This window comes from Aegilops tauschii, chromosome 6 (assembly GCF_002575655.3).
Source record: "Aegilops tauschii subsp. strangulata cultivar AL8/78 chromosome 6, Aet v6.0, whole genome shotgun sequence".
In the NCBI taxonomy this organism is placed as follows: Eukaryota; Viridiplantae; Streptophyta; class Magnoliopsida; order Poales; family Poaceae; genus Aegilops; species Aegilops tauschii.
The window spans coordinates 323,993,616-324,017,219 of record NC_053040.3 but is presented as its reverse complement, the minus strand read 5'-3'; the positions used below and the strand labels follow the sequence as shown (position 1 = coordinate 324,017,219).

The 23,604-nt window shown below is 47.6% G+C and overlaps 1 protein-coding gene and 1 long non-coding RNA gene across 3 annotated transcripts; both read right to left on the bottom strand.

Annotated features, from left to right (window-relative positions):
* Positions 1–760: 760 nt before the first annotated feature.
* Positions 761–22,530, bottom strand: LOC109746300 (uncharacterized). 2 transcript variants are annotated; one of them, XR_005760256.3, is made up of 6 exons: positions 22,090–22,530; positions 21,899–22,004; positions 21,671–21,708; positions 20,985–21,154; positions 15,412–15,597; positions 761–952 (listed from the first exon to the last, which is right to left on the bottom strand). It is a non-coding gene; the product is annotated as an uncharacterized lncRNA (long non-coding RNA). The 2 variants fall into 2 exon arrangements; XR_005760255.3 differs by lacking the exons at positions 761–952; positions 15,412–15,597 and having other exon boundaries at positions 20,860–21,154.
* LOC141025383 (uncharacterized) lies at positions 9,629–14,858 on the bottom strand. Its single transcript, XM_073500666.1, has 7 exons — positions 14,853–14,858; positions 12,258–12,530; positions 12,096–12,140; positions 11,893–11,960; positions 11,295–11,814; positions 10,568–10,844; positions 9,629–10,492 (listed from the first exon to the last, which is right to left on the bottom strand). Exons 1-7 carry the CDS (start codon positions 14,856–14,858, stop codon positions 9,837–9,839), a joined length of 1,845 nt encoding a protein of 614 aa, XP_073356767.1. The 3' UTR covers positions 9,629–9,836.
* Positions 22,531–23,604: the final 1,074 nt, after the last annotated feature.

The following is a 23,604-nucleotide window of genomic DNA, read 5'->3' as shown; positions in this document are numbered from 1 at the left end:
AGGCCTTATTTGCAAATGTGAAGAGGGGTGTGGGTATCTTTTTGAAACTTGCCATAGTTTCCTTCCTATCCATCAGATATAAATCAGGCGGCCTATATTGCAGGATGGCAGGCACACCATCAACACCAACTCTATTTTTTATAAGAGTAGAGATATGCTAAACAGAGGGCATTCGATATGATGTCTGAACTAAGAACATGGTGTTGAATATTGTGTATATGATGTCTAAAATATGCAATGCAAGACACCATATGCATGATATGAGCAGTATAACCGTGCCAAGTTAGAGCATACACCTCGGTGGGGGAATAGGACTGGTCATCTGTCTCTGAATCCATCTCTGAGGAGCTGTCGGGACCCAACAAGAGATCTGCTTCGACGGGTAGCACTATCTGCTCTGAAGGCCTTGTTTTCACACCAGATTTTTCCTCCCACCCAAATGGCTAATTCGCAGGAAGAGTAGATTAATGTACAAACATTGTCGACAAATGGAAATGTAATGAAGAAAAGGATGGGCAAGATATCATTCACCTATATGATGCCTGGTTAAATAGGATGGCATTGCACATTTCACATATATTATGGCTGGCTAAAAGACATGAGACTGCATAATTCCCATATATGATATAGAAACTAAACAAGTGGCATTACAGAACACGTCTAAACTAAGCAGATGACATATATGATGTCAAAAGTCGGCACTACAAGGCAACATATGCATGATATGACTAACATCATCATGCCAAGGTAGAGAAAACACCTTGGGGGTAAATAGGAGTGGTCAGCTGCGTCTGAATCCGCCTCAGAACAGATATCTTCCTCTGGATTACAATCTGGAGAGGGGGAGGGTTTGCCATTGAACCCACCATGGAGCGATGTCTGCATGACATTGTATTGCCGCGCAAAACTCTTCTCTTTTTCTCAACATGTTCAGCATGACTGTGTACAATATCTGACATGCATACGAAAAAAATATGGTGAGATTATTAAGGAGAGCATGCAGAAATCTAGAGTGATGGTAACAACCAGTGGATGAATCCAAAAATAATGATAGCAGGTTGATGATTGCTTTAATTTAATAAGAAGACAGATGATGATTGCTTTACTATTTGTTTCCCACGCAAGATGAACAACATAGGCATACCCTAGGTGAACCCGATATTAGACAGAGATACTATTCATTGCTGCCTCGATATGTGCCCCACAACTAATTTAGAACTCAAGTTTGAAGATTAATTTGGACCTAACATGGAGTCTAAGAGGTGAACAGGACGATAAAGTAGTAGGTAATTTTAAGCAATGCATAACATAAGCAGAAACAAAAGAGTGTGACCTCTCTTGTGGGCCCGTGTACTCCTCAGGTTCATGTGCCGAGTCGATGATGGTGATGCCATTGCGGTGGGTGCCGGCGGTAGGGAAGGAGATCTGAGGTGGCGAAAGACGGTCAGGAGTCGTGATGTCTGGTTTGGTGGATGCTTCTGTCTATGGAGCAGCTCAGGTGACGTGGACGACGTCACGACAGGAGCAGGACAAACCACACAAAGTGTCCTTCGACACCTACCTGTGACTGAAGTAATTCTATAAGGGCTCATTTGGCTTGTGTTGGGGATATTACCACTGGGCGTAAACCGGCCAGGAGAGGATGGGTTAACCCCATAAGTAGTTCATCTGTATCTGAAGTCCATGAAGACAGACGGTGACGCTTCATGAAGGCCCAGGGCCCAAAGCCGGTTTAAGGCCTGTAGACGTACACCGGCATTGATATGTAAACTTGTGTTGTAAGATAGAAGTAGCAGAGACCGAGCCGGACACGATTATGAGCCAGCCTCGGGATTCTATAAACCGGTGGGCGTCAACCCATGTATATAAGGGGATGACCCGACGGCGGTTCAGGACAACAGACAACAACTCGAGACTCAGGCAAAGCGTATTCGCTCCCTGGTCATCGAAACCCCATCAATTCCATCACAACTAGACGTAGGCTTTTACTTCATCGTAAGGGGGCCGAACTAGTATAAAACTCTCTTGCGTCCCTTGTCCGCTTTAACCCCTTTAAGCTAACCCGTAGCGATGGATCCACGACTAAGTCCTTTCTCTAGGACATCTGCCATGACAAAACCACGAAAGTTGGTGCCCACCATGGGGCTATCGCACGATGGTTTCAAGTTCTTGGAGGGCAATTTCGAAGGACTCAAGGGTTATGCTCTGGGCTGGATGACCAAGAGTCGTCGCGGCAAGCTCTACATCGACGATGCAGGCTGGGGCCCCGAGGCCGGCTCAATCGAGTACGGGTACCGGGTCCCCTTTGGTGCCATACACGTTTTCATTGGCAAGATCGGTGAACCAGGCCCTGAGCCGGACATCTGCACCGACCTCGTCGAAACGGCTCAGCGTGCGAGATCTGCCAGGGTCAAGCCTGTCATGAAGCGTGCCTTCGTGGGAGTTATCCATGGAGGGGAATCTGAGGATAGATCGGAATCTGGTGGTGAGACCGTCGTTTATTCCGGCGACGAGTCATCGACCGGAGAGACCGAGTCGTTATATCAGTTACAAGATGGCCGGATTGGGGGCTGTTCCGATGGCGACAGTATTCCGGACCCCTTTGATCTACCAAACCGGGTTGCGATCTTCATGGCCGGCACGCCGGCGCTTCACTCTTTGACCATAGCGGCGATGATTTCCGGATCGGCAGCGGCAACAGCGGCCAGGGCAGGAGGCCCTGTGCGACCGCCAGCTCAGGTTCTATCTGATTTTTTTGACGCATTGGCAACGCTGATGGCGGAGGTTAACCCGGCGGATCAGGATGCACACAATGTGGAAGTCGCGAAAGTGAAAGAAAAGATCACCCAGGCCAAAGCCGACTTAGCAGCTGAGGATACCAGGATAGCCACGGAGCGGGCCGCTTTGGATGCACAAGCTTACCGGATTATGCTGGATCAGAGTGCGTCGAACGAAGTCTTGAAGAGGAGGCACCGATCTCGTTTGCCGCCGGTTTATGACGCTAGAAATCTCTTTAACACCCCGGGAGCAGGGACCAGTAATCCGCCGGTGGTAAACCGGGCGGAGGCACCTGGAGCAGGGACGCCGGTTCAGCCACGTTTGGTGGATCCGCCTCGTCAGAATAACAATGTAGTACCGCATGTCCCCACGCCATCGGGTCAATATTCTAACCCAATGGACAACATTGTCGCTGCCGCTTCACGGCTGGCGGCCATCCCGATCGAAGGCGATTCTCCAGCGGCGGTCGAGACGCGTCGGGTTAAGGAGCTTCTTCACACAGCCTTGGTTCAACAGGAGGCTTATTCATATAGTCGCGATCGGATTCATTCTACTCCCCGTCCAAGCCGGAGTTACAGCACGCGTATGGATGAACCGACAGTGTCAAGCAATGCGCGGAACCGTGATCCGCCCCGTGGCAATAACCCGGCGGGTGGTGCTGGTGATGCTCAGGAGGTGGTGGACCGGGCTCGGGCATGCAGAGAGGCCGAGTTAGCGGCGCATCATGAAGCCCGTCAGCTTACTCCGGTTCGTCCAACCACATCGGTGGAACTAGGAGTTACCTCTAGTTCTTTGGGAGTGCAGTGCCTCGTCCCGGCGTTACGCAATGTGCGCCTGCCTAAGGATTTCAAGGGCCTGCGCAAGGTGCCGAATTACACCACCGATTTATCCCCTGAGACATGGGTCGAAAGCTATGTGATGGCCATGGAGATGCTGGATGTGGATGATGCGGCGTGTGCGAAATACTTTACCATGATGCTGCAAGGGACAGCCCGCACTTGGTTAAAGAGCTTACCGGCTAATTCTATCAGGTCATGGGCCGAGTTGAGAGCCCGGTTCATTCAGAACTTCAAGGATACATGCAAGAAGCCCATGTCAATTGTGGACTTAGCTGCATGTGTCCAGGAAGAAGGAGAGTCAACAACCCATTGGGTGCGCCGGGTTTCGGAGGTTTTGCATTCATCAGACCGCATCAACGCTGACACTGCAGTTTTAACATAGGAAGGCAATTGCCGGTTTGAATCCTTGAAGTTGAAGTTGGGATGGCTCAAACGTCATTGTAATGACATGGGAACCGTCATGGCTGCACTGGTGAAGTATGCCGACTCTGATAGTACCAAGGATCCCGAGTCTGACGATGATAAGACAGGGAAGGGAAAAAAGAGCGGCAACGCCAAGGGGCAGCACCACAACCCGGCGGGTCATGGAAACAGCGGCAAGCGTAAAGCGGACCACGGTTTAGACTTTGTGGCTAACACTAATGCACATGACAAGGGCCAGCGGCGTAAGGGTAAACCGCCCCAGCGCGGCGGAAAGCCAAGTCCTAATCCGGACCGTTTATCTTATCTGTTGAACCAGCCATGTACAAAGCATGGGACGAAGGAAGAACCGTCCACGCACCTCTGGAAAGATTGCTACATCATGCAGGAGTTCAAAAATTCTGATTCTCTCCGGTATGATCATGGACCAGGAGGCGGTTCGGTCCCTGCCTGTCATGGGCCGGGTTATGGCGGAGGAAATTCCGGTTCAGGCTTCCACGATAATCAGGGTGGACATAGCAATCAAAGTAATCAAGGTAATCATGGTGGCTATAATCATCAGGGCAATCAGCAGCAGCAGCAGTCGGGTTACCAGAGCAACCCGAAGCAGTTGAATAGCGGACAGTATCATGTCTTCACCACTAGCTTGGACAAACGCAATCAGAAGCTTCATAAAAGGGAGGTGAATGCCGTTGAACCGGCGGTGCCCCATTATTTGCGCTGGTCCGAGCAGCCAATTGTGTGGAGTAGAGAAGATCATCCGCCCCGGGTTGACAATCCGGGTCATCTGCCTCTAGTGGTGGCACCTCAGGTGGGAGGTTATAAGTTCACTAAGGTACTCATGGATGGAGGGAGTAGTATCAATATCCTTTATTATGAAACTTTCCGTCGCATGGGGCTAACAAATAAAAATCTTAAACCATCCAATACGGTGTTCCATGGTGTGGTGCCTGGTAAGTCGGCATATCCTGTTGGTAAGATAGCTCTGGAGGTGGCTTTCGGAGATGAGCATGACTCGAGATCAGAAACCTTGACCTTTGAAGTGGTGAAAATCAGAAGCCCGTATCATGCCCTATTTGGACGGCTAGCTTATGCTAAGTTTATGGCACGGCCTTGTTATGTCTATCCGCACCTCAAGATGCCAGGTCACAAGGGAACTATAACCGTGCATGGGAGCCACAAGATTGCTCTGGAGTGTGAAGAAGGTGATGCGGCGTATGCTGAGTCGGTTTGTGCAACAGAAGAGTTGAAGTTTTACAAAGACAATGTCGATCCGGCAGATATGACTTCGTTGAAGAAACCAACTACAGAACATGATCCGGCCCTGAAATTTAAATCGGCTGATGAGACTAAGCTTGTTGACTTCGTGCCTGGCGATTCGTCCAAGTAGTTTAGCATCGGCGCTAACTTGGATCCGAAATAGGAAAGCGCGCTCATCGAGTTCATCCATGAGAATCGGGACATCTTTGCATGGAAGCCTTTTGACATGCCTGGTGTACCGAGAGAACTCGCTGAGCACACTCTCAATGTGGATCCTAAGTATAAACCAGTCAAGCAGTTTCTCCGCCGGTTCAATGAAGAAAGACGCAAAGCTATTGGAGAAGAAGTAGCCAGGCTCTTGGCGGCTGGATTTATCGTTGAAGTATTCCATCCTAAGTGGTTGGCGTATGTGTGTGGACTACGCAGATCTCAACAAAGCTTGTCCGGCAGATCCTTTTTCCCTCCCCCGTATTGATCAAATTATTGATGCTACGGCGGGTTGTGAGCGTTTAAGTTTTTTGGATGCATATTCTGGTTATCATCAGATCAAAATGGCTGTTAAGGACCAGGAGAAGACAGCCTTCATAACTCCCTTTGGAGCCTTCTGCTATGTGTCAATGCCCTTTGGGCTCAAGAGTGCCCAGGCGACTTATCAACGGTGTGTGCAGAATTGTCTTCATAAACAAATCGGCCGCAATGTTCATGCCTATGTGGATGATATTGTGGTAAAGTCAAGGAAGAAGGAGACATTGATTGATGACCTGAAGGAAACCTTTGATAACCTGCGGGTTTATAAAATGATGCTTAATCCGGCCAAGTGTGTCTTTGGTGTACCTGCAGGCAAGCTCTTGGGCTTTTTGGTGTCTAACAGGAGCATTGAAGCTAATCCGGAAAAGATCAAAGCTATCACCTCCTTGGCTAAACCGAAGGGTATCAATGATGTTCAACGCCTGGTAGGCCGGATTGCCGCGTTGAGCCGGTTTGTCAGTCGCCTTGGCGGGAAGGCCATCCCTTTGTATCAAATGCTGAAGAAAACGGATAACTTCGTCTGGAGTGACGTCGCTAATGAAGCATTTGAGGACTTAAAGCGGCAACTGGCTAATCCGTCGATTCTGGCCGCTCTAGTACATAAAGAACCATTATTGATATATGTGGCAGCTAACGCTCGGGCTGTTAGTGTGGCTATTGTGGTGGAACGCAAGGAGGCAGGAAAGGAATATCCGGTTCAGCGGTCGGTTTACTATATCAGTGAGGTACTTATTGAGTCCAAGCAGAGGTACCCGCATTGGCAAAAGTTGGTGTATGGGGTTTTCATGGCAAGCCGGAAGCTTAAGCAGTATTTCCAAGGTCATCCCATCACGGTGGTCAGTTCTGCTCCTTTGGGGGATATAATCCAGAACAGGGAAGCAACTGGCCGGATTGCTAAGTGGGCTATCGAGCTCGGGCCTCACGGGTTGAAATACATACCCCGAACGGCGATCAAATCTTAGGCACTTGTGGATTTCATCAATGATTGGACAGAATGACAAGCGCCAGAGGAGAAGCCGGATCATACTTACTGGACTATTCATTTTGATGGGTCCAGGCAATTGGAGGGCTCATGGGTTGGAGTCGTATTAACTTCCCCACGAGGTGATAAGTTTTGTTATGTTCTCCGTTTAATGTTCCCTTGCACTAACAATGCAGCTGAATATGAGGCTTTACTCCATGGTCTTCGAATGGCTAAGGAGATGAATCTAAGCCGAGTTAAGTGCTTCGGTGACTCGGATTTGGTGGCTCAACAAGTGTCCGGCACTTGGGATTCCAAGGACGCACTCATGGCAGCATATCGTCGTGAGGTGGATATTGTTGCAGGTCACTTTAAAGGTTATCAGGTGGATCATGTGGACCGGCGAAAGAATGAAGCGGCGGATGCTTTAAGCCGCCTGGGTTCCCAACGTAAACCGGTTCCACCTAATGTCTTCCTGGATGTTTTGCATAATCCATCCGTCAAGCTCCCTGGTGAAGAGGATTTGGTTGTTCCTGATCCGGAGGCTCAGTTGGTGGCGGCCCTTCATGTTATCTCGGATTGGACGGTTCCGTATCTGGCGTATATGAACCAGGGCGAGTTACCAGAGGATGAAACTCTGGCCAGGCAGATAATCCAGCGGTCCAAATCCATGACTATCATCAATGGAGAGTTACATCATTGCAGTGTGACAGGGGCGTTTCAACGTTGTGTGTCTCCTGCGGAAGGCCGTGAAATTTTGCGTGAGATCCACGAAGGAGATTGTGGTCACCACGCCGGTTCAAAATCTTTGGTGGCCAAGGCGTTTCGTCACGGTTTCTATTGGTTGACAGCTCATGCTGATGCCGAGGACTTGGTCAAAAAATGTGATAGCTGTCAGAAATTCTCAAGGCGCGCTCATGTACCGGCTCAAGAATTGAGGATGATTCCAATCACCTGGCCATTTCCAACTTGGGGGCTGGATATGGTTGGGCCTTTCAAGAGGTCCAAGGACAAGAAGACCCACCTCTTGGTGGCGGTTGATAAGTTCATGAAGTGGGTGGAGGTAGAGCCAGTTAGTAAGTGTGACGCAGCCACGGCGGTTCAATTCATCAAAACGGTGATCTTCCAGTTTGGCTTTCCACACAGCATCATAACAGACAATGGTTCCAATCTGTCAAAAGGTGCCATGAAGGAGTTCTGTCAACGTGAGCACATCCGGCTTGACGTGTCATCAGTGGCTCACCCCCAGTCCAATGGTCAAGCGGAGAGGGCCAATCAAGAGATCTTGAGAGGCATCAAACCCCGGCTTATGGTTCCTTTGCAACGGACCCCGGGTTGTTGGGTTGAGGAGCTACCTTCAGTGTTATGGAGCATCAATACCACACCCAACAGATCGACAGGATACACACCGTTCTTCATGGTTTATGGAGCGGAAGCCGTTCTTCCTAGTGACATCCGTCATGACTCACCTCGTGTAGCGGCATACGTTGAAGCTGACAACGAGAAGACACGGCAGGAAGCTCTTGACCTGTTAGATGAGGAGCGTGACATGGCGGCAGCCCGTTCGGCGATTTATCAGCAAGATCTGCGTTGTTATCATAGCCGCCGGGTTAGAACCAGAACCTTTCAAGAAGGAGATTTGGTGCTTCGACTCATCCAGGATCAGACGGATATGCACAAGGTATCCCCCCTTGGGAAGGACCTTTTGTGGTCAGCAAGAATCTGCACAACGGGTTATACTACCTAATCGATGTTCGAGAGCGCAAAGACTCACGTAAATCGGAGGAGGAGACCAACCGGCCGTGGAATATTGCTCATCTTCGGCCCTACTATACTTGAGCTACAGGCTCTGCTTATATACATATTATGACATTGTATATATTATGATCAATATAATAAACCGGAACCTTAGCTAAAGCGGGGTATCTGTTGTTTTCCATACATCATGTGCGGTTACATGGAGCTTACAAAGCGGCTTCCGGTTTACCCCTTGATTTAGCTTCTCGAAGCTTCATATTAGATCACTTGGGGGCTTGGTCGTATCCGAACCATAGCTACACCTCTTGATCGGCGCAATGCCACAGCATCACTTGGGGGCTTGGTCGTATCCGAACCATAGCTACACCTCTTGATCGGCGCAATGCCACAACATCACTTGGGGGCTTGGTCGAACCCGAACCATAGCTGCACCTCTTGATCGGCGTAATGCCACAGCATCACTTGGGGACTTGGTCGAACCTGAAACATAGTCACGCCTCTTGATCGGCTCAAAGCCACGTCAAACCGGGGCCAAAGAGAGTGTTGTAAAACAACAGCTCAAACATCAACACCCACTGAGCACAGCTCATAATGTTGCCTGGGATTTCTTTGCTGTCGATTTTAGGGCCTGGTAGCCCGTAAAAAGCCTCGACTACAATGGTTTTTACTTGCCTTTTGCTGAGTTTTCTTTGTTTTCATAAGATTTGTGATGTTTTCAAACCGGTGTTTATCAACCCGGTTAGGCTGTCAACTACAAGTTGTCAGTACATGGTCAAGTTATAATCCGGAGACTATCATCCCGGTCTGGTTTTGACTCATAGTCACCAGTATGGAATAAACCGGTGTTTATCACAGCCCGGAACGGTTTTATTGTAAACCGGCATCATATAACATGAGTTACTTTTACTCCGGATTAGGGTTATTACCCTCATTACAAGGTTGGTCAACCAACACTATGCCTAAAGGTCACAGGTATCATATATTTCTATATTTGGTTATCTTTTCCAACCTTGGTCATATATATATTTGGGTATCATGACCCGCCCGGTGGTAAAACGCCAGGGCGCTTTAAGCTTCTTATCTACAGGAACAGCTTGAATAAATAGCTATGGATTATGAACATCATATCTTAAGCATGGCGGATTAACACGCATCAGTTGCAGATAAATATGCATGAAGGCATAACAGACCAACTGTTTTAACTAGCCTATTACAAGGCATTTCAGTGCCCAAATGGATAATTGTTTCTCAATAAGTATTGCAGCATGAGGAAGACTAAACCGGCCCCCGGATTATGATTGCTTATCAGCTTGACCTGACGGCTGAGGATCAGCTTGCACTAGTTCATCTTCTTCGTCTCTACCCAGCGGCTGGAAGTCAACAGTTGTCCAGTCGATCCCAGTTAAAGCTTGAAACACAGCTTCATCGATTATAAGGGTTGACGGTTCAATATTAGGGGCATAAGTGTGCTTACGGATTGGAGGAATCAGGTTTTGAGCCTCAGGAGTTGGTGCAGCAACCCGCTTGTTATTGGTATCATAACTCGCCTGGTAAAATGAAAGATCAGCCTCTTCAGCAAGTTGACAAGCCAGTGGACGTACTTCCCGGTTTATGGCGCGGAGATCTTCAGTGCCAAATTCTGATCCGTCTTCTTTTAAGCTTGGGTAGCCTTTAGCCACGTTCGTCAGATCAAGGTCAGGCACCCATGCTTTTGCCCGGGTTAGTGCGGTCAGAGCGCCAACCCTTGCAGCAGACCTCTTTAGCTCTTCTACCCGGGCAGGCAGCATAGATAGCATGTCTAAGGTATCCTTCATCAACGTCGGGGGTGGCTTATTGTGAGAAGCGGTGCAGATAATCCGTTGTGCGCCGGTATACAGTTGCTCTATCAGCGTATAGGCAGCTTTCAACTTCTTCTGTACATCAGAGCCCAGATGGCTAATGCGAGTTCCTGTATCATTACAAACATCAGTAAACCGGCAACGCATGGGAAGATATGTTGAAAGCATAAAGTAAGGATGCTTACCAAACACAGCAGCGGTCATAGCATGCACTTGCCGCTTTACACCAGTCAGCTCGTCAACCACCGGTTTAAGAGCGGCTTCTGCGTTTTCAGCCCTTTTTATCAAAGTGGCTTTTTCAGTCTCCCAATCTGCCCGCTCTTTGTTGAAGCCCTCTTTCAGTTTCTCCATAGCGCCTAGAGCGCGGGTCAACTCTTCCTTCACTTTGGAGGCTTTAGCTTGCTGGGTTTTGATGTTCTCTTGCAGATCAGCGGTTTGGCTATCCTTCTTGCTCAGCTCAGCCTATAAAGGGACAGATCTATAATGAGTTGACATTATATATTTGAAGTACCAAGCACATAACAAGTTATGCCCTTGATACTTGGGGGCTAATGCATATTTGCTCCTTATCAGAAATTTCTATAAGTCCCAAGCACAATACAAGTATTAATCTTGGCACTTGGGGGCTAATGTGTGTTTGTTCAAAAACTATTGGTATGGGAATTATTCTACAGTCCCGGTTCATCTTTATAAAGTTAAACCGGCCCTTGGGGGCTATACCGGTGAAAGAGCAGTATGGCAAATTTTAAGGAACCGGTTCATCTGAAAGAGGTAATCCGGTCCCTGGAGGCTAAATATGAAAAGTTGAATTATGACAAAAGTCCCTGTTTAGATCGGTATCATAAACCGTCACTTGGGGGCTACTAGGAGTTGATAAACTGCAATTGGACAAAAGAGAAAAATGGTAGTTACCTCATATCGCTCCTTCATCAAGTTTACCAAACTGGCTTCATAGTCACGGCTGGTATACAGACGGTTCAAGAAGCCAGAGTGAATGTCTTGAGCATTGAGATGGGCGTAGCTTGATAAATCGGCATTCCATTTGCCTTTGCCGATAGCAGAGAGGTTGTCCTTGGCAGTATGCTTTGACAAAGCGACCGGGTTGCCAGGAGTGGTGTGGCCAGTGCCAGTAATCATAATGTCATCATCTTGGTCATCGGCAGCCCTCACTGGAGTCGGCGGATTGTCAGTATCCTTAACTGGACTGACCGGTTTGTCATCAGTTTGGACAGGGCTGGTTGGCCGGTCTGCATGGCTTGAAGTGTCAACTTGCACTTGTTCGGCAAGGAAATCATGGTCTTGAGGCGGCGGATTGTTAAGCATGTCATCAGCATCGGTTTCTTCTGGATCTGGAGTTTTTTCCGGTTCAACAGCTACATTATCATCAGCCGGTTTGCTTAATCGAGCCTTCCTGCTGGGTCTTGGCTTGGCGCTGAGAAAAGATAGACATGAGAATCAGTACAATATGAAAAGAAAACACATCAAGAATAAAGACACGTGCATAGCTCACCCAGGAACTGTTTTGAGGGGCGGAAGCTGTGTGGCCGATGACTCGCCAGAAGATGAGTGAGAAGTACCCTGATAATTTGAATCAGACGGGTTAAGAGGCTGGCGGAAACAACCTGCTTTGGGGTATGAAGTATCAATGGGATAAGAGACCACAGATCGGCGTTTCCGAACCGGACTGTTTGGTAAACCGGCGGAGGTAACTACCTGGCCGCTGTGCCGGGTTGTACGGCGAGCCTCGTGCTGTTGTGTCTTCAAAAGAAAGTTTGGATCCAAGTAAGCAAGAGGGTGAGAAAATTTTATTTTCTGGTTTGCCTGACGGATTTTTTATGTTGGCAGAGGATCTGAATCGGAGGAAAGAATAGTTACCTCTACGTCCTCAGCATGACTGCCTTCAGCGTCGTCCTGATAATAATCATCATCAATGAGATGTACGAAAAATGAACCAAGAGAGTCAAGTTCTACCTCTGGTTTCGGATTACCCACATCGTCATCAACTGGTAGATTGGAGGATGCAGTGGTCCTTTTCTTGGCAGGGTTTCTAACAACCTTGGTCTTTGGACGAACTGACTTGACCGGTTTGTCTTGCGGCTTCACCGGTTTGTCTTGTGATGGCTTCTTATTCCAGAACGGATCATCACCCTGTCAGAAAATAATTACACTTTCAGAGAATATTTGGACACAAGCAACTTCAGATAAAAAGATTGTATGATTCTTACAGCTGGTGGTTTGTTGAAGGTGCAGAAAGGGAGTAGTCCGGTTTGGGCTCAGACAGCCTCCGGTTCGTTCAGTATCTTTTTTACAGCTTCAGTGACTTCTGCATCTGTAAGCTGAATGTCAATGTGCCGCTGAGCATCCTTCAAACTTCCTGTGTACTCACACATCAAACCGGAGCGCCGGCTTAAGGGCAGAATACTCCAGCTTATCCAACAACGAGCAAGATCAACTCCTGTCAAACCGTTCGCCATGAAGGCTCTGAGCTTTGATAATTGAGGAGCATAGTTGGCCCTTTCTCTTGCAGTCAACCTCTGAGGAAAAGGGTGTGTGTTGCTCAGGCGTTCAGGGCGATAACCCGACAAGGGGTTTTCGTCAGATGGAGAGGTATCCATGCAGTAAAACCAAGTTTGGTTCCACTCTTTGGGGTGACTGTGGAGTTTGGGATGAGGGAAGGTGACCTATTTCCTCTTCTGAACCGCCATTCTGCCCAGTTCCGTATTGGGTCCATCTGAGAACTCGGTGCGACGGTTTAAGTGAAAGAAATCCCTAAACAGTTCGACTGTAGGTTCCTCTTGCAGATAAACCTCACAGAATACTTGGAAGTGGCAGATGTTGGTAACAGAGTTGGGACCAATGTCTTGAGGGCGCAGCAGAAAATTGGCTAGTACATCTCGGAATTTTTTTGAACCGGGAGGGCTAAAACCTCGTCCGATATGGTCAGCGAACACGACTACCTCTCCATCCTTGGGTGTAGGAGGATTTTCGGGGCCAGGGACCCTCAAGTGCATAACATCTTTTTTGGCTAAAGCGCCCGTTTTAACAAGGTTGTTTAACTGCTCCTCGGTTACTCGAGAGGGAGCCCAATTGCATTCATAGACTTGCTTGGCCATGACAAGGGAAATCTGAAACATGATTATTGCCGGTTTAAGATTTACAGTGGACAACTATACAGCGATATAAGGATACAAGCATATTGATAAACCGGATTTGGTTATTTGTAAACCGGAGTCTGACGATGGAAATAGTGTAATTCATTGGCGGTTCAACAGGGGACTAATGGTATCTACTGGGTCATCATTTGGTATATGAAGTTAAACCGCCCAATCTGGTATTAAATATGTATAAGTGAAGGGAAAAACAGGTTTCACATCTTGCTATGATAATTTCAGATCTACCGCCCATTGGAAAAACAAAATATATTCTGACCTAATTTCCAGCATACTAAAAGTTTGCCAAGTTGAGAGGAGTTGGATATCAAACAGGTGCTAAAACTACTACCGCGCGAGATCTATATGGTTTTTGGATTTAATCCATGGATATAAATAAGGAAAAAGAAGGGCGGCGACGAACACTGATGAACGACAGAAACCCTAAGTGCAGATCTATGGTAAGAGAAAGGGGAGACTTACGGAGGCTGTTGAGCAGCGGCGGCGCGCGGAGGAGCTCTGGTGTGTTCAAGTCAATGCAGCGGCCAAGGTTGGTGCAGCACTCGAAGGTTGACGGCGGCGGCCGAGGTCGAAGGTTCGGGCGTCGCGAGGATGACGATGACGCGAAGAGGCATGAGGGGGAAAATGGAAAGACCCCCTGGCCCTATTTATAAGGGAGATAAACGACAGGCGCGAAAATCGAGGAGCCGAATTTTTGGATATGAGGCGCAGCTGTCGCCTCGATTGTCGGAGGCTCATTAATGAAGGTGAGTTATACACAGTTTTAAATAGCAGGTGACGTCACGGCGGTTTACCATGATCCTAGAAGATGATGTCACGACGGTTTACAAGATTATGTGAAGATGTTGAAAAAGCAAATTTCTTAAGTATTGAGGATTGACATGAACCATTCAAATCAATCTGCGGCCTAATGTTGGGGATATTACCACTGGGCGTAAACCGGCCAGGAGAGGCCGGGTTAACCCCATAAGTAGTTCATCTGTATCTGAAGTCCATGAAGACAGACGGTGACGCTTCATGAAGGCCCAGGGCCCAAAGCCGGTTTAAGGCCTGTAGACGTACACCGGCATTGATATGTAAACTTGTGTTGTAAGATAGAAGTAGCAGAGACCGAGCCGGACACGATTATGAGCCGGCCTCGGGATTTTGTAAACCGGCGGGCGTCAACCCATGTATATAAGGGGACGACCCGGCGGCGGTTCAGGACAACACACAACAACTCGAGACTCAGGCAAAGCGTATTCGCTCCCTGGTCATCGAAACCCCATCAGTTCCATCACAATTAGACGTAGGCTTTTACCTTCATCGTAAGGGGCCGAACTAGTATAAAACTCTCTTGCATCCCTTGTCCGCTTTAACCCCTTTAAGCTAACCCGTAGCGATGGCTCCATGACTAAGTCCTTTCTCTAGGACATCTGCCGTGAAAAAACCACGACAGCTTGCATGATTCTAAAAACGCAGGGATAGGAAAAACACCGGAATAGGATAGGAATGCACATGGTAAACAGTGCATTTGTAAACACAGGATTTCTGTCAACTTGGGTGTTTGGTTCACGGGAATTGGAAGAGCAGAGGAATGCAAAGAAACATGGCCAAAATAAAGTGAAACCATATGAAAGCTTGTACAGTTAGAATGTTATTCTGCCACTAATGCACTTGGTCTTATTTTCATGCATAGGATTTTGAAAAGTAGGTCCAGGTGGATGTTTTTCTCCATTCCATTCAACAAAATGCATGAATAATTGAATAGTAGAGTGCCATAAGAAAATTTCCTATTGCTATTTTTTTCTGTTGAACCAAAATAGCCCTAATGGATCGACATGAATGTAGAGTAATAAGTGATGCAACAAGTGTACAACCTCTTTGTCGTAGCCGTGTCGACCTCAGCATCATTGGGTTGGTCGCTGAAGAAGTTGAGGCAGAGGTGGCTGTCGGAGGTGTGGAGGAAGATCTGAGGAATCTGTAGACGGCGTCCAGGGCACTGCTCTATTGTGATGGATCGTTCTATCGCTGGAGCAGCTCCGGTGAGCCGTAAGACATCAAGACTGAAGCAGCACAAGACAGACATCGTTAATCTTTAGTCAGATTCTAATAGCATATCCAATAGATGATGTAAAATAGATGTAAAATTTACATCACCAAAATCCACCTCACTACAACCGATGAGGTAAAAACTGTTGACTCTGAACTTAACTGTCGAAACTGAAATTTACTGTGGAATCTAAATGTTACTGTCGAAACTGAATGCAATGGTACCAGAGAGGCACTTGACAAGTAGTTTAGGGAGGGCCTGCAGTTCATCTTCAACCTGCACCCCCCTGAGCCGCCAGCCGCCACCGGCCGAACCGCCGGCCCCCGCGCCGCCTCACTACCCCGAAACAACTCCCCACCGCCGGTCCGCGGCCGCCCCAGCCGCGCTGAAACAACTCCCCACCGCCGGTCCACTGCCCCCCACCCTGAACCCTAAGATAGATAGTGGGGTACCTCTCCGGCGAGCACCCCTCCCCACTGCGGGTAGTTCTTCCTTAACTCCGGCGAGCCCGCCCCCCACCCCCTGAAAAGTGACTAACCCAAAAGTTGATTCAGTCGACTGAAGTGTAGCTAAATCGGTGCAGAGCAACAGCACAAGCGAGGGGGAGAGTAGCAGCAGCAGCGCGAGCGAGCGAGCGAGAGCCGGAGCAGCAACACCAGTGCGAGCGAGAGCCGGAGCAGAAGCAGCAGATCCGACTTGTATGGACGCTGCCGCTAAAGGGGCCTCGCACTAGGGGAGAGCCGCCATAGAGATGTCGCCCGCGGCGCTGGCTTCGAGGTAGCCTGTCCATGGGGGTGCGGGATGGAGCACCGTCGGCGCCGGGAGGTCGAGTTAAGGAGAAGGCACGATGCGATGAGTGTACAACCTCTTTGGTGGCGCCGAGTAGGCCTCGGCTTTGTCCGAGGAGTCGGTGAAGATGCTGCGGTTCCGGTGGAGCAGGTTAAGGCGGCGCTGTGGGGACGGAGCAGCAGCGATAGACGAGGTGATCGTCGGAGCAGCTCCTTGGAGGCGGAGGACGGGGCGGCTGAACCGGCGGGACGACGGATCCTCATCCGGGGAGGTGGACGAGGGACGTCGAGCTGTTGCGGTGGACGACGTCATTGGGGAAGAGGCTCCGGCTGGACAGCGGTGAGGTGGCGGACGGAGGAGGGTGGGGTTTCGCGGCTGGAGCGCAGAGGTTATGGCGGCCTGGGATTTCGAATGGCGAAAAGGAGGCGATGGAAGGGGGGAACCATGACTTAAGGACGCGCTTGTCCAAAATGTAGGGTGTGTTACAAAAGTACCCCCACCGATTTGAACTAGCGGCCCTTTCGGCTTAGGGTTAGAAGGAGGATTTCGCGTGTCGGGATTTGGCAGCTGGAGGGAGTTTTCGCGCGCGTTGTAATTTCGGGATAACAAGGCGCGGGTTGTGAAGGCGCCAGTTTTGGAAGCACGATATCTGAATTTTCGGGATATAACAAGGCACGGGTTGAAATTTAGGGACAAGCCTAACGTGTAATATTGTACTTGTACGTACCAAATCAATTCGCACTTCCCTCAATAAAAAAACGAAAAAAATAAAACTATTCACACCACACAAAGAGAGAGTCTTGTCCCGTTTTACTATACAAATGCTATTCAAAGCTACTCATACCAACATGTTATGTCCAATTAAATTTTTTCGTTGGCTGTATAATGCATGTAACCTACTCATACCAACATTTTAGTGCATTCCAAATGTCTATACTACCGCTGCAATTCGAACTAAATTTGAATTTGTTTCTCTATTTCAATAAGAATCTACAATCATGATTGTTGCCAACTTCAACCATCATTCGTGTATTACCTTAACAACACACCACATGATACTTTAGAGATAGATATGAACTATGTGTACTATATGAACTCGAATTCTATTTTTTGAATACACTTGATGTTGATTCCAAATAATAGTACATTTGATGTACTAACTATATATTCATAATCTAAACCATGTTCCATACGTACACCGTGTTTATCACACAAAGTATAGTGCCCCGCCCCCTACATTATGACAAGTATTTAGCCCTGAGCTGCAAAAGCCACACATTAGCCCAAATTATAATCAATGTTCTATATATTATATGTAGTACTAGCAAGATGTCCATGCGTTCCACGGAACATCAAGATGATCGAGAGGAGGCCATATTTGCAAATGTGGAGAGGGGTGTGGGGGGTATCTTTTTTCAGAATTGCCATAGTTTCCTTCCTATCCGTCAGATATAAATCGGACGGCCTATATTGCTGGATGGCAGGCACACCATCATCAACAACTCTGTTTTTTTATAAGAGTAGAGATAAAATATATTATATGTAGTATAACATGTTCATAACCACACCATGTGTATCACCGTTATATATATTCACGCATGCGTCGGTTTAAAACACTATGATAAAATCTTCAAATATCCAAATTCACTTTTTATAATGAATTATGATCTCTATTCGTCTTTTCCACCCACACAATCCTCTTATCTTTGTAGCTAGTGCTAACTTTCTCTCGTGCATGCACACGCCCGCATCCCTCTGACCCTCCCTCGGCATTCTCTAGCTCCATCGCAAAAATTCGCCTTTTCACTTTAGGTCGTTCACCCACGGTGTGTGTAGGCCCCCCAGCTCCTTCTTTACGGCACGCATCGATCGATATGCCTCTCTAGCCAGGTGTGCCTACCACAAACACAAGCTTTCCCTCTTCTCTTCTCACCGTCCATGCCTCACTCCCACCCCTCTTTTCATCGATCTCGTACTCGCAAACTCCTTTCCCCTCGATATAGTATGCCTCTCGCACCACCTCCTAGCTGCATCCCTCTCTCTCTATCCTTCTCCCCGGGCCTTATTTGCTTATAACACATACATGCATGTATACCGATCGATCTCCCTAGATATACCTAGATCGACTTTAACTATTTTCCCCCGCCCATCGATCGACGTACCTCACAAGTTATGTCTCTCCTCTCTGACAAAGGATGATTGATCTTCCTATGTAGTTACCTCTGCTTACCATAGCCATATCGTCCCCCCTCATCATTCGTGCATGCCTCTTGTCCCGTCTCTCACACGCACGTGCACAGACAGGTAGCCATCCCCTCTCTTATTGATATTGCACGCGTGCCCTCCGTTTGTCTAGCAAGCCTCTCCCACCATTTGCTAGAAGCAACTCCACCACCACCCCCTCCAACACTCTAGCTCTGTCTCTGTCCCAACATTATTCCTCTCCTGCACATATGCATGGATGCCGATCGATCTCCCTCAATACATAAGGTAGGCCTCTCTCCTCCTCCACACATATACCAGCCATTGTACCTCTATAGTTAACTAGTTGGTTGCCCGTGCGTTGCCACGGACTAATGATGAGATATACATATATATTTATTGTGAACATACGTGTAAAACACAATGTCAATATATTTTCTCACTATCCCACAAACCCTTGCATGTTTTTTTCTTCATATTTTCGTCCCCAAAGGCAACCTGCCCCTTGTTTCCACACACCTCTCCATCTGACCGTCATCTCTACCTCGTGTTGATGTTGCCTCCTTGTTGTGGTTCTGAATCATGCTGCCAGTTATGTGCATTCATTCTTTAACTATAGAGGTGGTTTCCATCATCTCTTTGATGGATGGATGCACATTAAATGTCTTGCTTTAGTATTGCTAATGAAGTGAAAAGATACATGTTAAATAGACACACTCATCACATTGTTTTCAACAACCAAGTTATGAGAACTTTGAAGAAAGACAATTGTGTGGTTTCTTTTTTTATGAAGTCACGTGGCTTCTATTATCCAGTAAACATTCATGTTTTTTACTCATCTCCCATAATCTCTTTGGTGACGGTTGTGATGTGGCTTTTCCCTTCCACCACAAGATTTCTTCTTCTCCATCGCACATCATCGTTCCCCCATAATCTCTTTGGCGAAGGTTGCGATGTGGCTTTTTCCATCCCACCACAAGCTTTCCTCTTATCCACCGCACATCACCTCCACCAACCACCACATGCATAATGCCTTCTATAACTTCGGTCACTACTGTGTGTTCATATCATCATGAATTATCACGTCTTCAACACATTAATATTAACAAAAATAATGAATATGTGACTGGAAATAAATTCAACTCCCAAAAGCACATGCTCTGGCGCACAAAAAATGTTTTTTTGAAGTGTAAAAAATATCTAAAAATAATAGATGTGCTTATCGTCACATCCGAAATTTTAGGAGGAAGGCTTAAGCATTTTAACGTGTGTCAAAGAAAAACAAGTTGAACATGTTGGGTAACGCAGCAGAAAACAAAAATTTTCCGACTTACGCACCAGCCCAGGACCACTATGAAGACTGCATACAAGGTTTTGATCTTTTCGTTATCGACTCGTAGCACAGCAGAAGTAGAGTCGATGACGATCGGCGGTGCAGACCCCCGCAACTAGGATTTACAACCTCCCAACCGCGAGGATGTATACCCTCATCTGCTTCATGGACAGCCCTCCGAGAGGCAGTCGTACAGTCCCCCGGACGGTGTCGCGGACAGCCCTTTAAGAGGACCTTCGAAACTCGGACGGTCACTCGGGCAGCCCTTCGGGAGGACCCTCGAAACACGGACAGCCCTTCGGGAGGCACTCTCGAACTAAGACCGAGCAGGCGGGTAGAGGTGTATCAGGAGTATGGGGCGGTGAGCAGGCGTAGCACTAATCCGCACACACACGCTAATCATGAAGAGAATGCCCATCCCTTAGCGAGGCCAATCTAGCATTCCCAAGGACTTGAAAACAACACACTAATGGGATTTTACATGGGCCTATTTCCTTCTTTCAGAATTCACATTAAGATAGGGGGGCCAAGTACTTGTTTATGTGAATCATATCGCTAATCAACATGTCGTACTTAGTGTCTCGTCGATTGATAGGGAGGGGGGCAGGCCCCTACTCGCCCCCTCCCCCCTGTCTCCGCCACTGTGGATTCCAACAATATATAGAAAGAAGGCACTGTTTGCATAGCATTTTTTTCATTTGAAATGTTGAGAAATGATAAAATAGAATCAACGGGGAGGGAGAAAGGGCTGGGTTTGTTGTCATCGCTACCTAATTAGAAATCTCAACCCTACCTAATTAGAAATCCAAGAATCATCCACAAGTATACTTCATTTATTAGAGAAGTACTTCCTTGCAGGTCCAGTGTTAATGTAAATTAAGTAATTGAACAAGGACATCATAATCCATTAAACGAAGTTTTATATTAGAAGAATAAAAGACATATAAACTTTGTAAATGGTCTTCATTCAAATTGGCATTCAAATATTTCACAAACAGTAAAAGCTCCATCTTCTGTGTTAGGTTAACACAACCTAGTAAACACTACCATCGTTGGTGGTAAGTTAACTTACTTACCAATCAAGGAACACCTTCGCCATGTGCAGCTGGACTAAGCAGCACACATGCTTCATCTACAGGCTTCAACCCTCTATGCATCCAGTCCCTAGTTAATGTTAGGAAAAATACGCTGCCAGAGCTTTCTGTAGCTCCAATTATGTGCCCTCTTGGTCTCTGCATTCAGCCTACTGAGTGACAAATCAGCAGGTGACAATGGAGGTCGACCAGGTCAAAAACTAATGATGGAATAGATAAAAATAGAGATTGGCCAGTAGGTTGTAGGGTTTGATAGTTTTGATTGGCATGTGTTTAAAAGCTGCACAACTCACCATTTCAGTGTATAACGTGTAGTTCTTTATTTGGTTTGGTTAATTTATCTCATCATCAAAGCTCCTCCTTTCAATTTTCAATTTTTCATAGGTAGCAACGTAATACTACCTCCGTTCCTAAATATATGACCTTTTAGAGATATGGACTACATATGGAGCAAAATGAGTCAATCTGCACTCTAACATATGCCCATATACAACCGTATGTAGCCCATATCGGAATCTCTAAAACGACTTATATTTAGAAATGGAGGGAGTACAATAGTAACTATTCTAACAAACAGTCGTTCTTGCATGTCATTTAGTTTTGCACTATGACAAGAGTACATATAATGACTTTTTGGCAAGTTCCGTACAGAGGATAGTCACACCTACTTGATGATGTGAGATGTTGAAGCTGTTCTTGCCGGATACTGCAAAATTAAGAACAAAGCAATAAATCACCATAGAAAAACAAAGTGCACTGTGTAATTATGAATCAACAAGTCAAGCAATAAATGACGCTAGTGGTTCGCGATAGATGAAGAGAAGGCCAAATCTGGAATACCATCACGTGAACATGACTACATGAGGGATTAGAACCAAGAAACTAGGGATTCTCACCAGCGAGCTTCTGATTCGCTACCATCACGTAGAATGTCTACCTCATCTTCCTGCTCACATTCGTCTTCCTTCCAACGCAACACCAGCTAGTCCAACGCAACAGCAGCTAGAAACAGAAAAAAAAAAACTCAGGAGGCCAATACCCAGAGACAAATGGAGGAAGAGAGCGAGATAACAATCGAGTGAATTACCAAGTGCACTTCTTGCAGTTTCTTCCTGGCGTGGGCAGCTTCTGCTGGTAACCTGTCGATCTTGGGCCGTGCCCCCGCTATCTCTCCTGGATTTGGGGACTGGAAGCAAGGGCACGGGGAAGGTCGAGTCCGGGAGGGGGCGTTAGCCCGCACCTGCCCATACGCGATTGGCAGGGGTGGCGGCTAGCCCTGACATCTGCGGTAGGGGATGCGCTTGGTGCTATGGCGAGCTGGTGCGACGGCACTCCGGTTGGGCGACGTCGGGTTGCGGCATATGTTGGCGGTTGGGGCGGATGGCCTCTGGGTGCTTCTACTTGGTGGGGACCGGCGGCGGGTCGAGATCTAGGCCGGCAAGGTGATGCTTGGGGGCAAGGCGGCGAGCATAGGCGGTGGCGAATTATTTTCGGGATAGAGGATCAGGAGCGAACGGGTGAGGAATATGGGGCGTGGGACGTGTTTTTTTTCTTTTCAACAAAACGTGTGGGAGCGATCGGCTGGTTTGGCAGATTTTTTTGATCGTGGAGATCGTGGGTGGAAGGACTATCGATAGCCTACGACGAGGTCGAACCATCACGACGTTCGATCCCCTTTAATAGTAGAGATTAGGTCACCCCCCACCCCATCCCACCACACACCGATAGTCGAGCGCTGTAAGTAGGTATCCATGCCACAGAGACAAACTGCACATGTCCCCTCGCACGTTTCAGTAGGCCAGTCACCTTATATCTTTGACGTGGGCACACACAAATTCGATGGCACTCTTTATCGATCGCGCACGCACACACACACATCATCCCTCTCTTCGATTCTATGGATACCTCAACCCGATGATACCTCCACTCTCTTCTCGTGGATCGCCCCCTCTATATATATGATATATCCAGGACTCTATTTCACACACATTGCATATGTTACATTTTTTATTGAAATATCATCCACATATATTGCTTGTCTATTTCTCAACCCCCCCCCCCCCCCCAAGAAAAAAGACACTCACGAACCCACACACTATATCTGTCTATGTTTGTATCTTTCTCATACAACCCCTAGGTGCACGTACTCACGCTTCGTGCCTGGCCACACCCGCGCGGGTACACGGTGGAGCTCATTTCTGTAGGAAATGGCAGACCACGTGCTAATTTGAACGCCTGTAGCGGTTGTTTACCTACGGAGGTCGTGTACCACGCGTGCACGAAACAAAGTTCGACTTGATGCGTTGGCGCGTTATTTTTAAATAAAGTTATATCGCTCGATAGCACGTACACAGAATATAAAACGATTTTTATGGAGAAAAAGGTAGTCCGCTCCACTATATACAATGGAGCTTGCCTGCCTGGGTTTGTCTCTCTTCAGAGTATCTCACACAAGGCAGCGGTGGCCTCTCTCTCTGTCACCGTTGGTGATTGACCGGCCGCATCTCATCCGTCGGCGGAAAGGGAGGATGTGCATCGTTTCTTCGTTCGACGGCGCCGAGGCAGCACGTCCCGATATGCGGTACCCGCCGTTCTCTGTGAC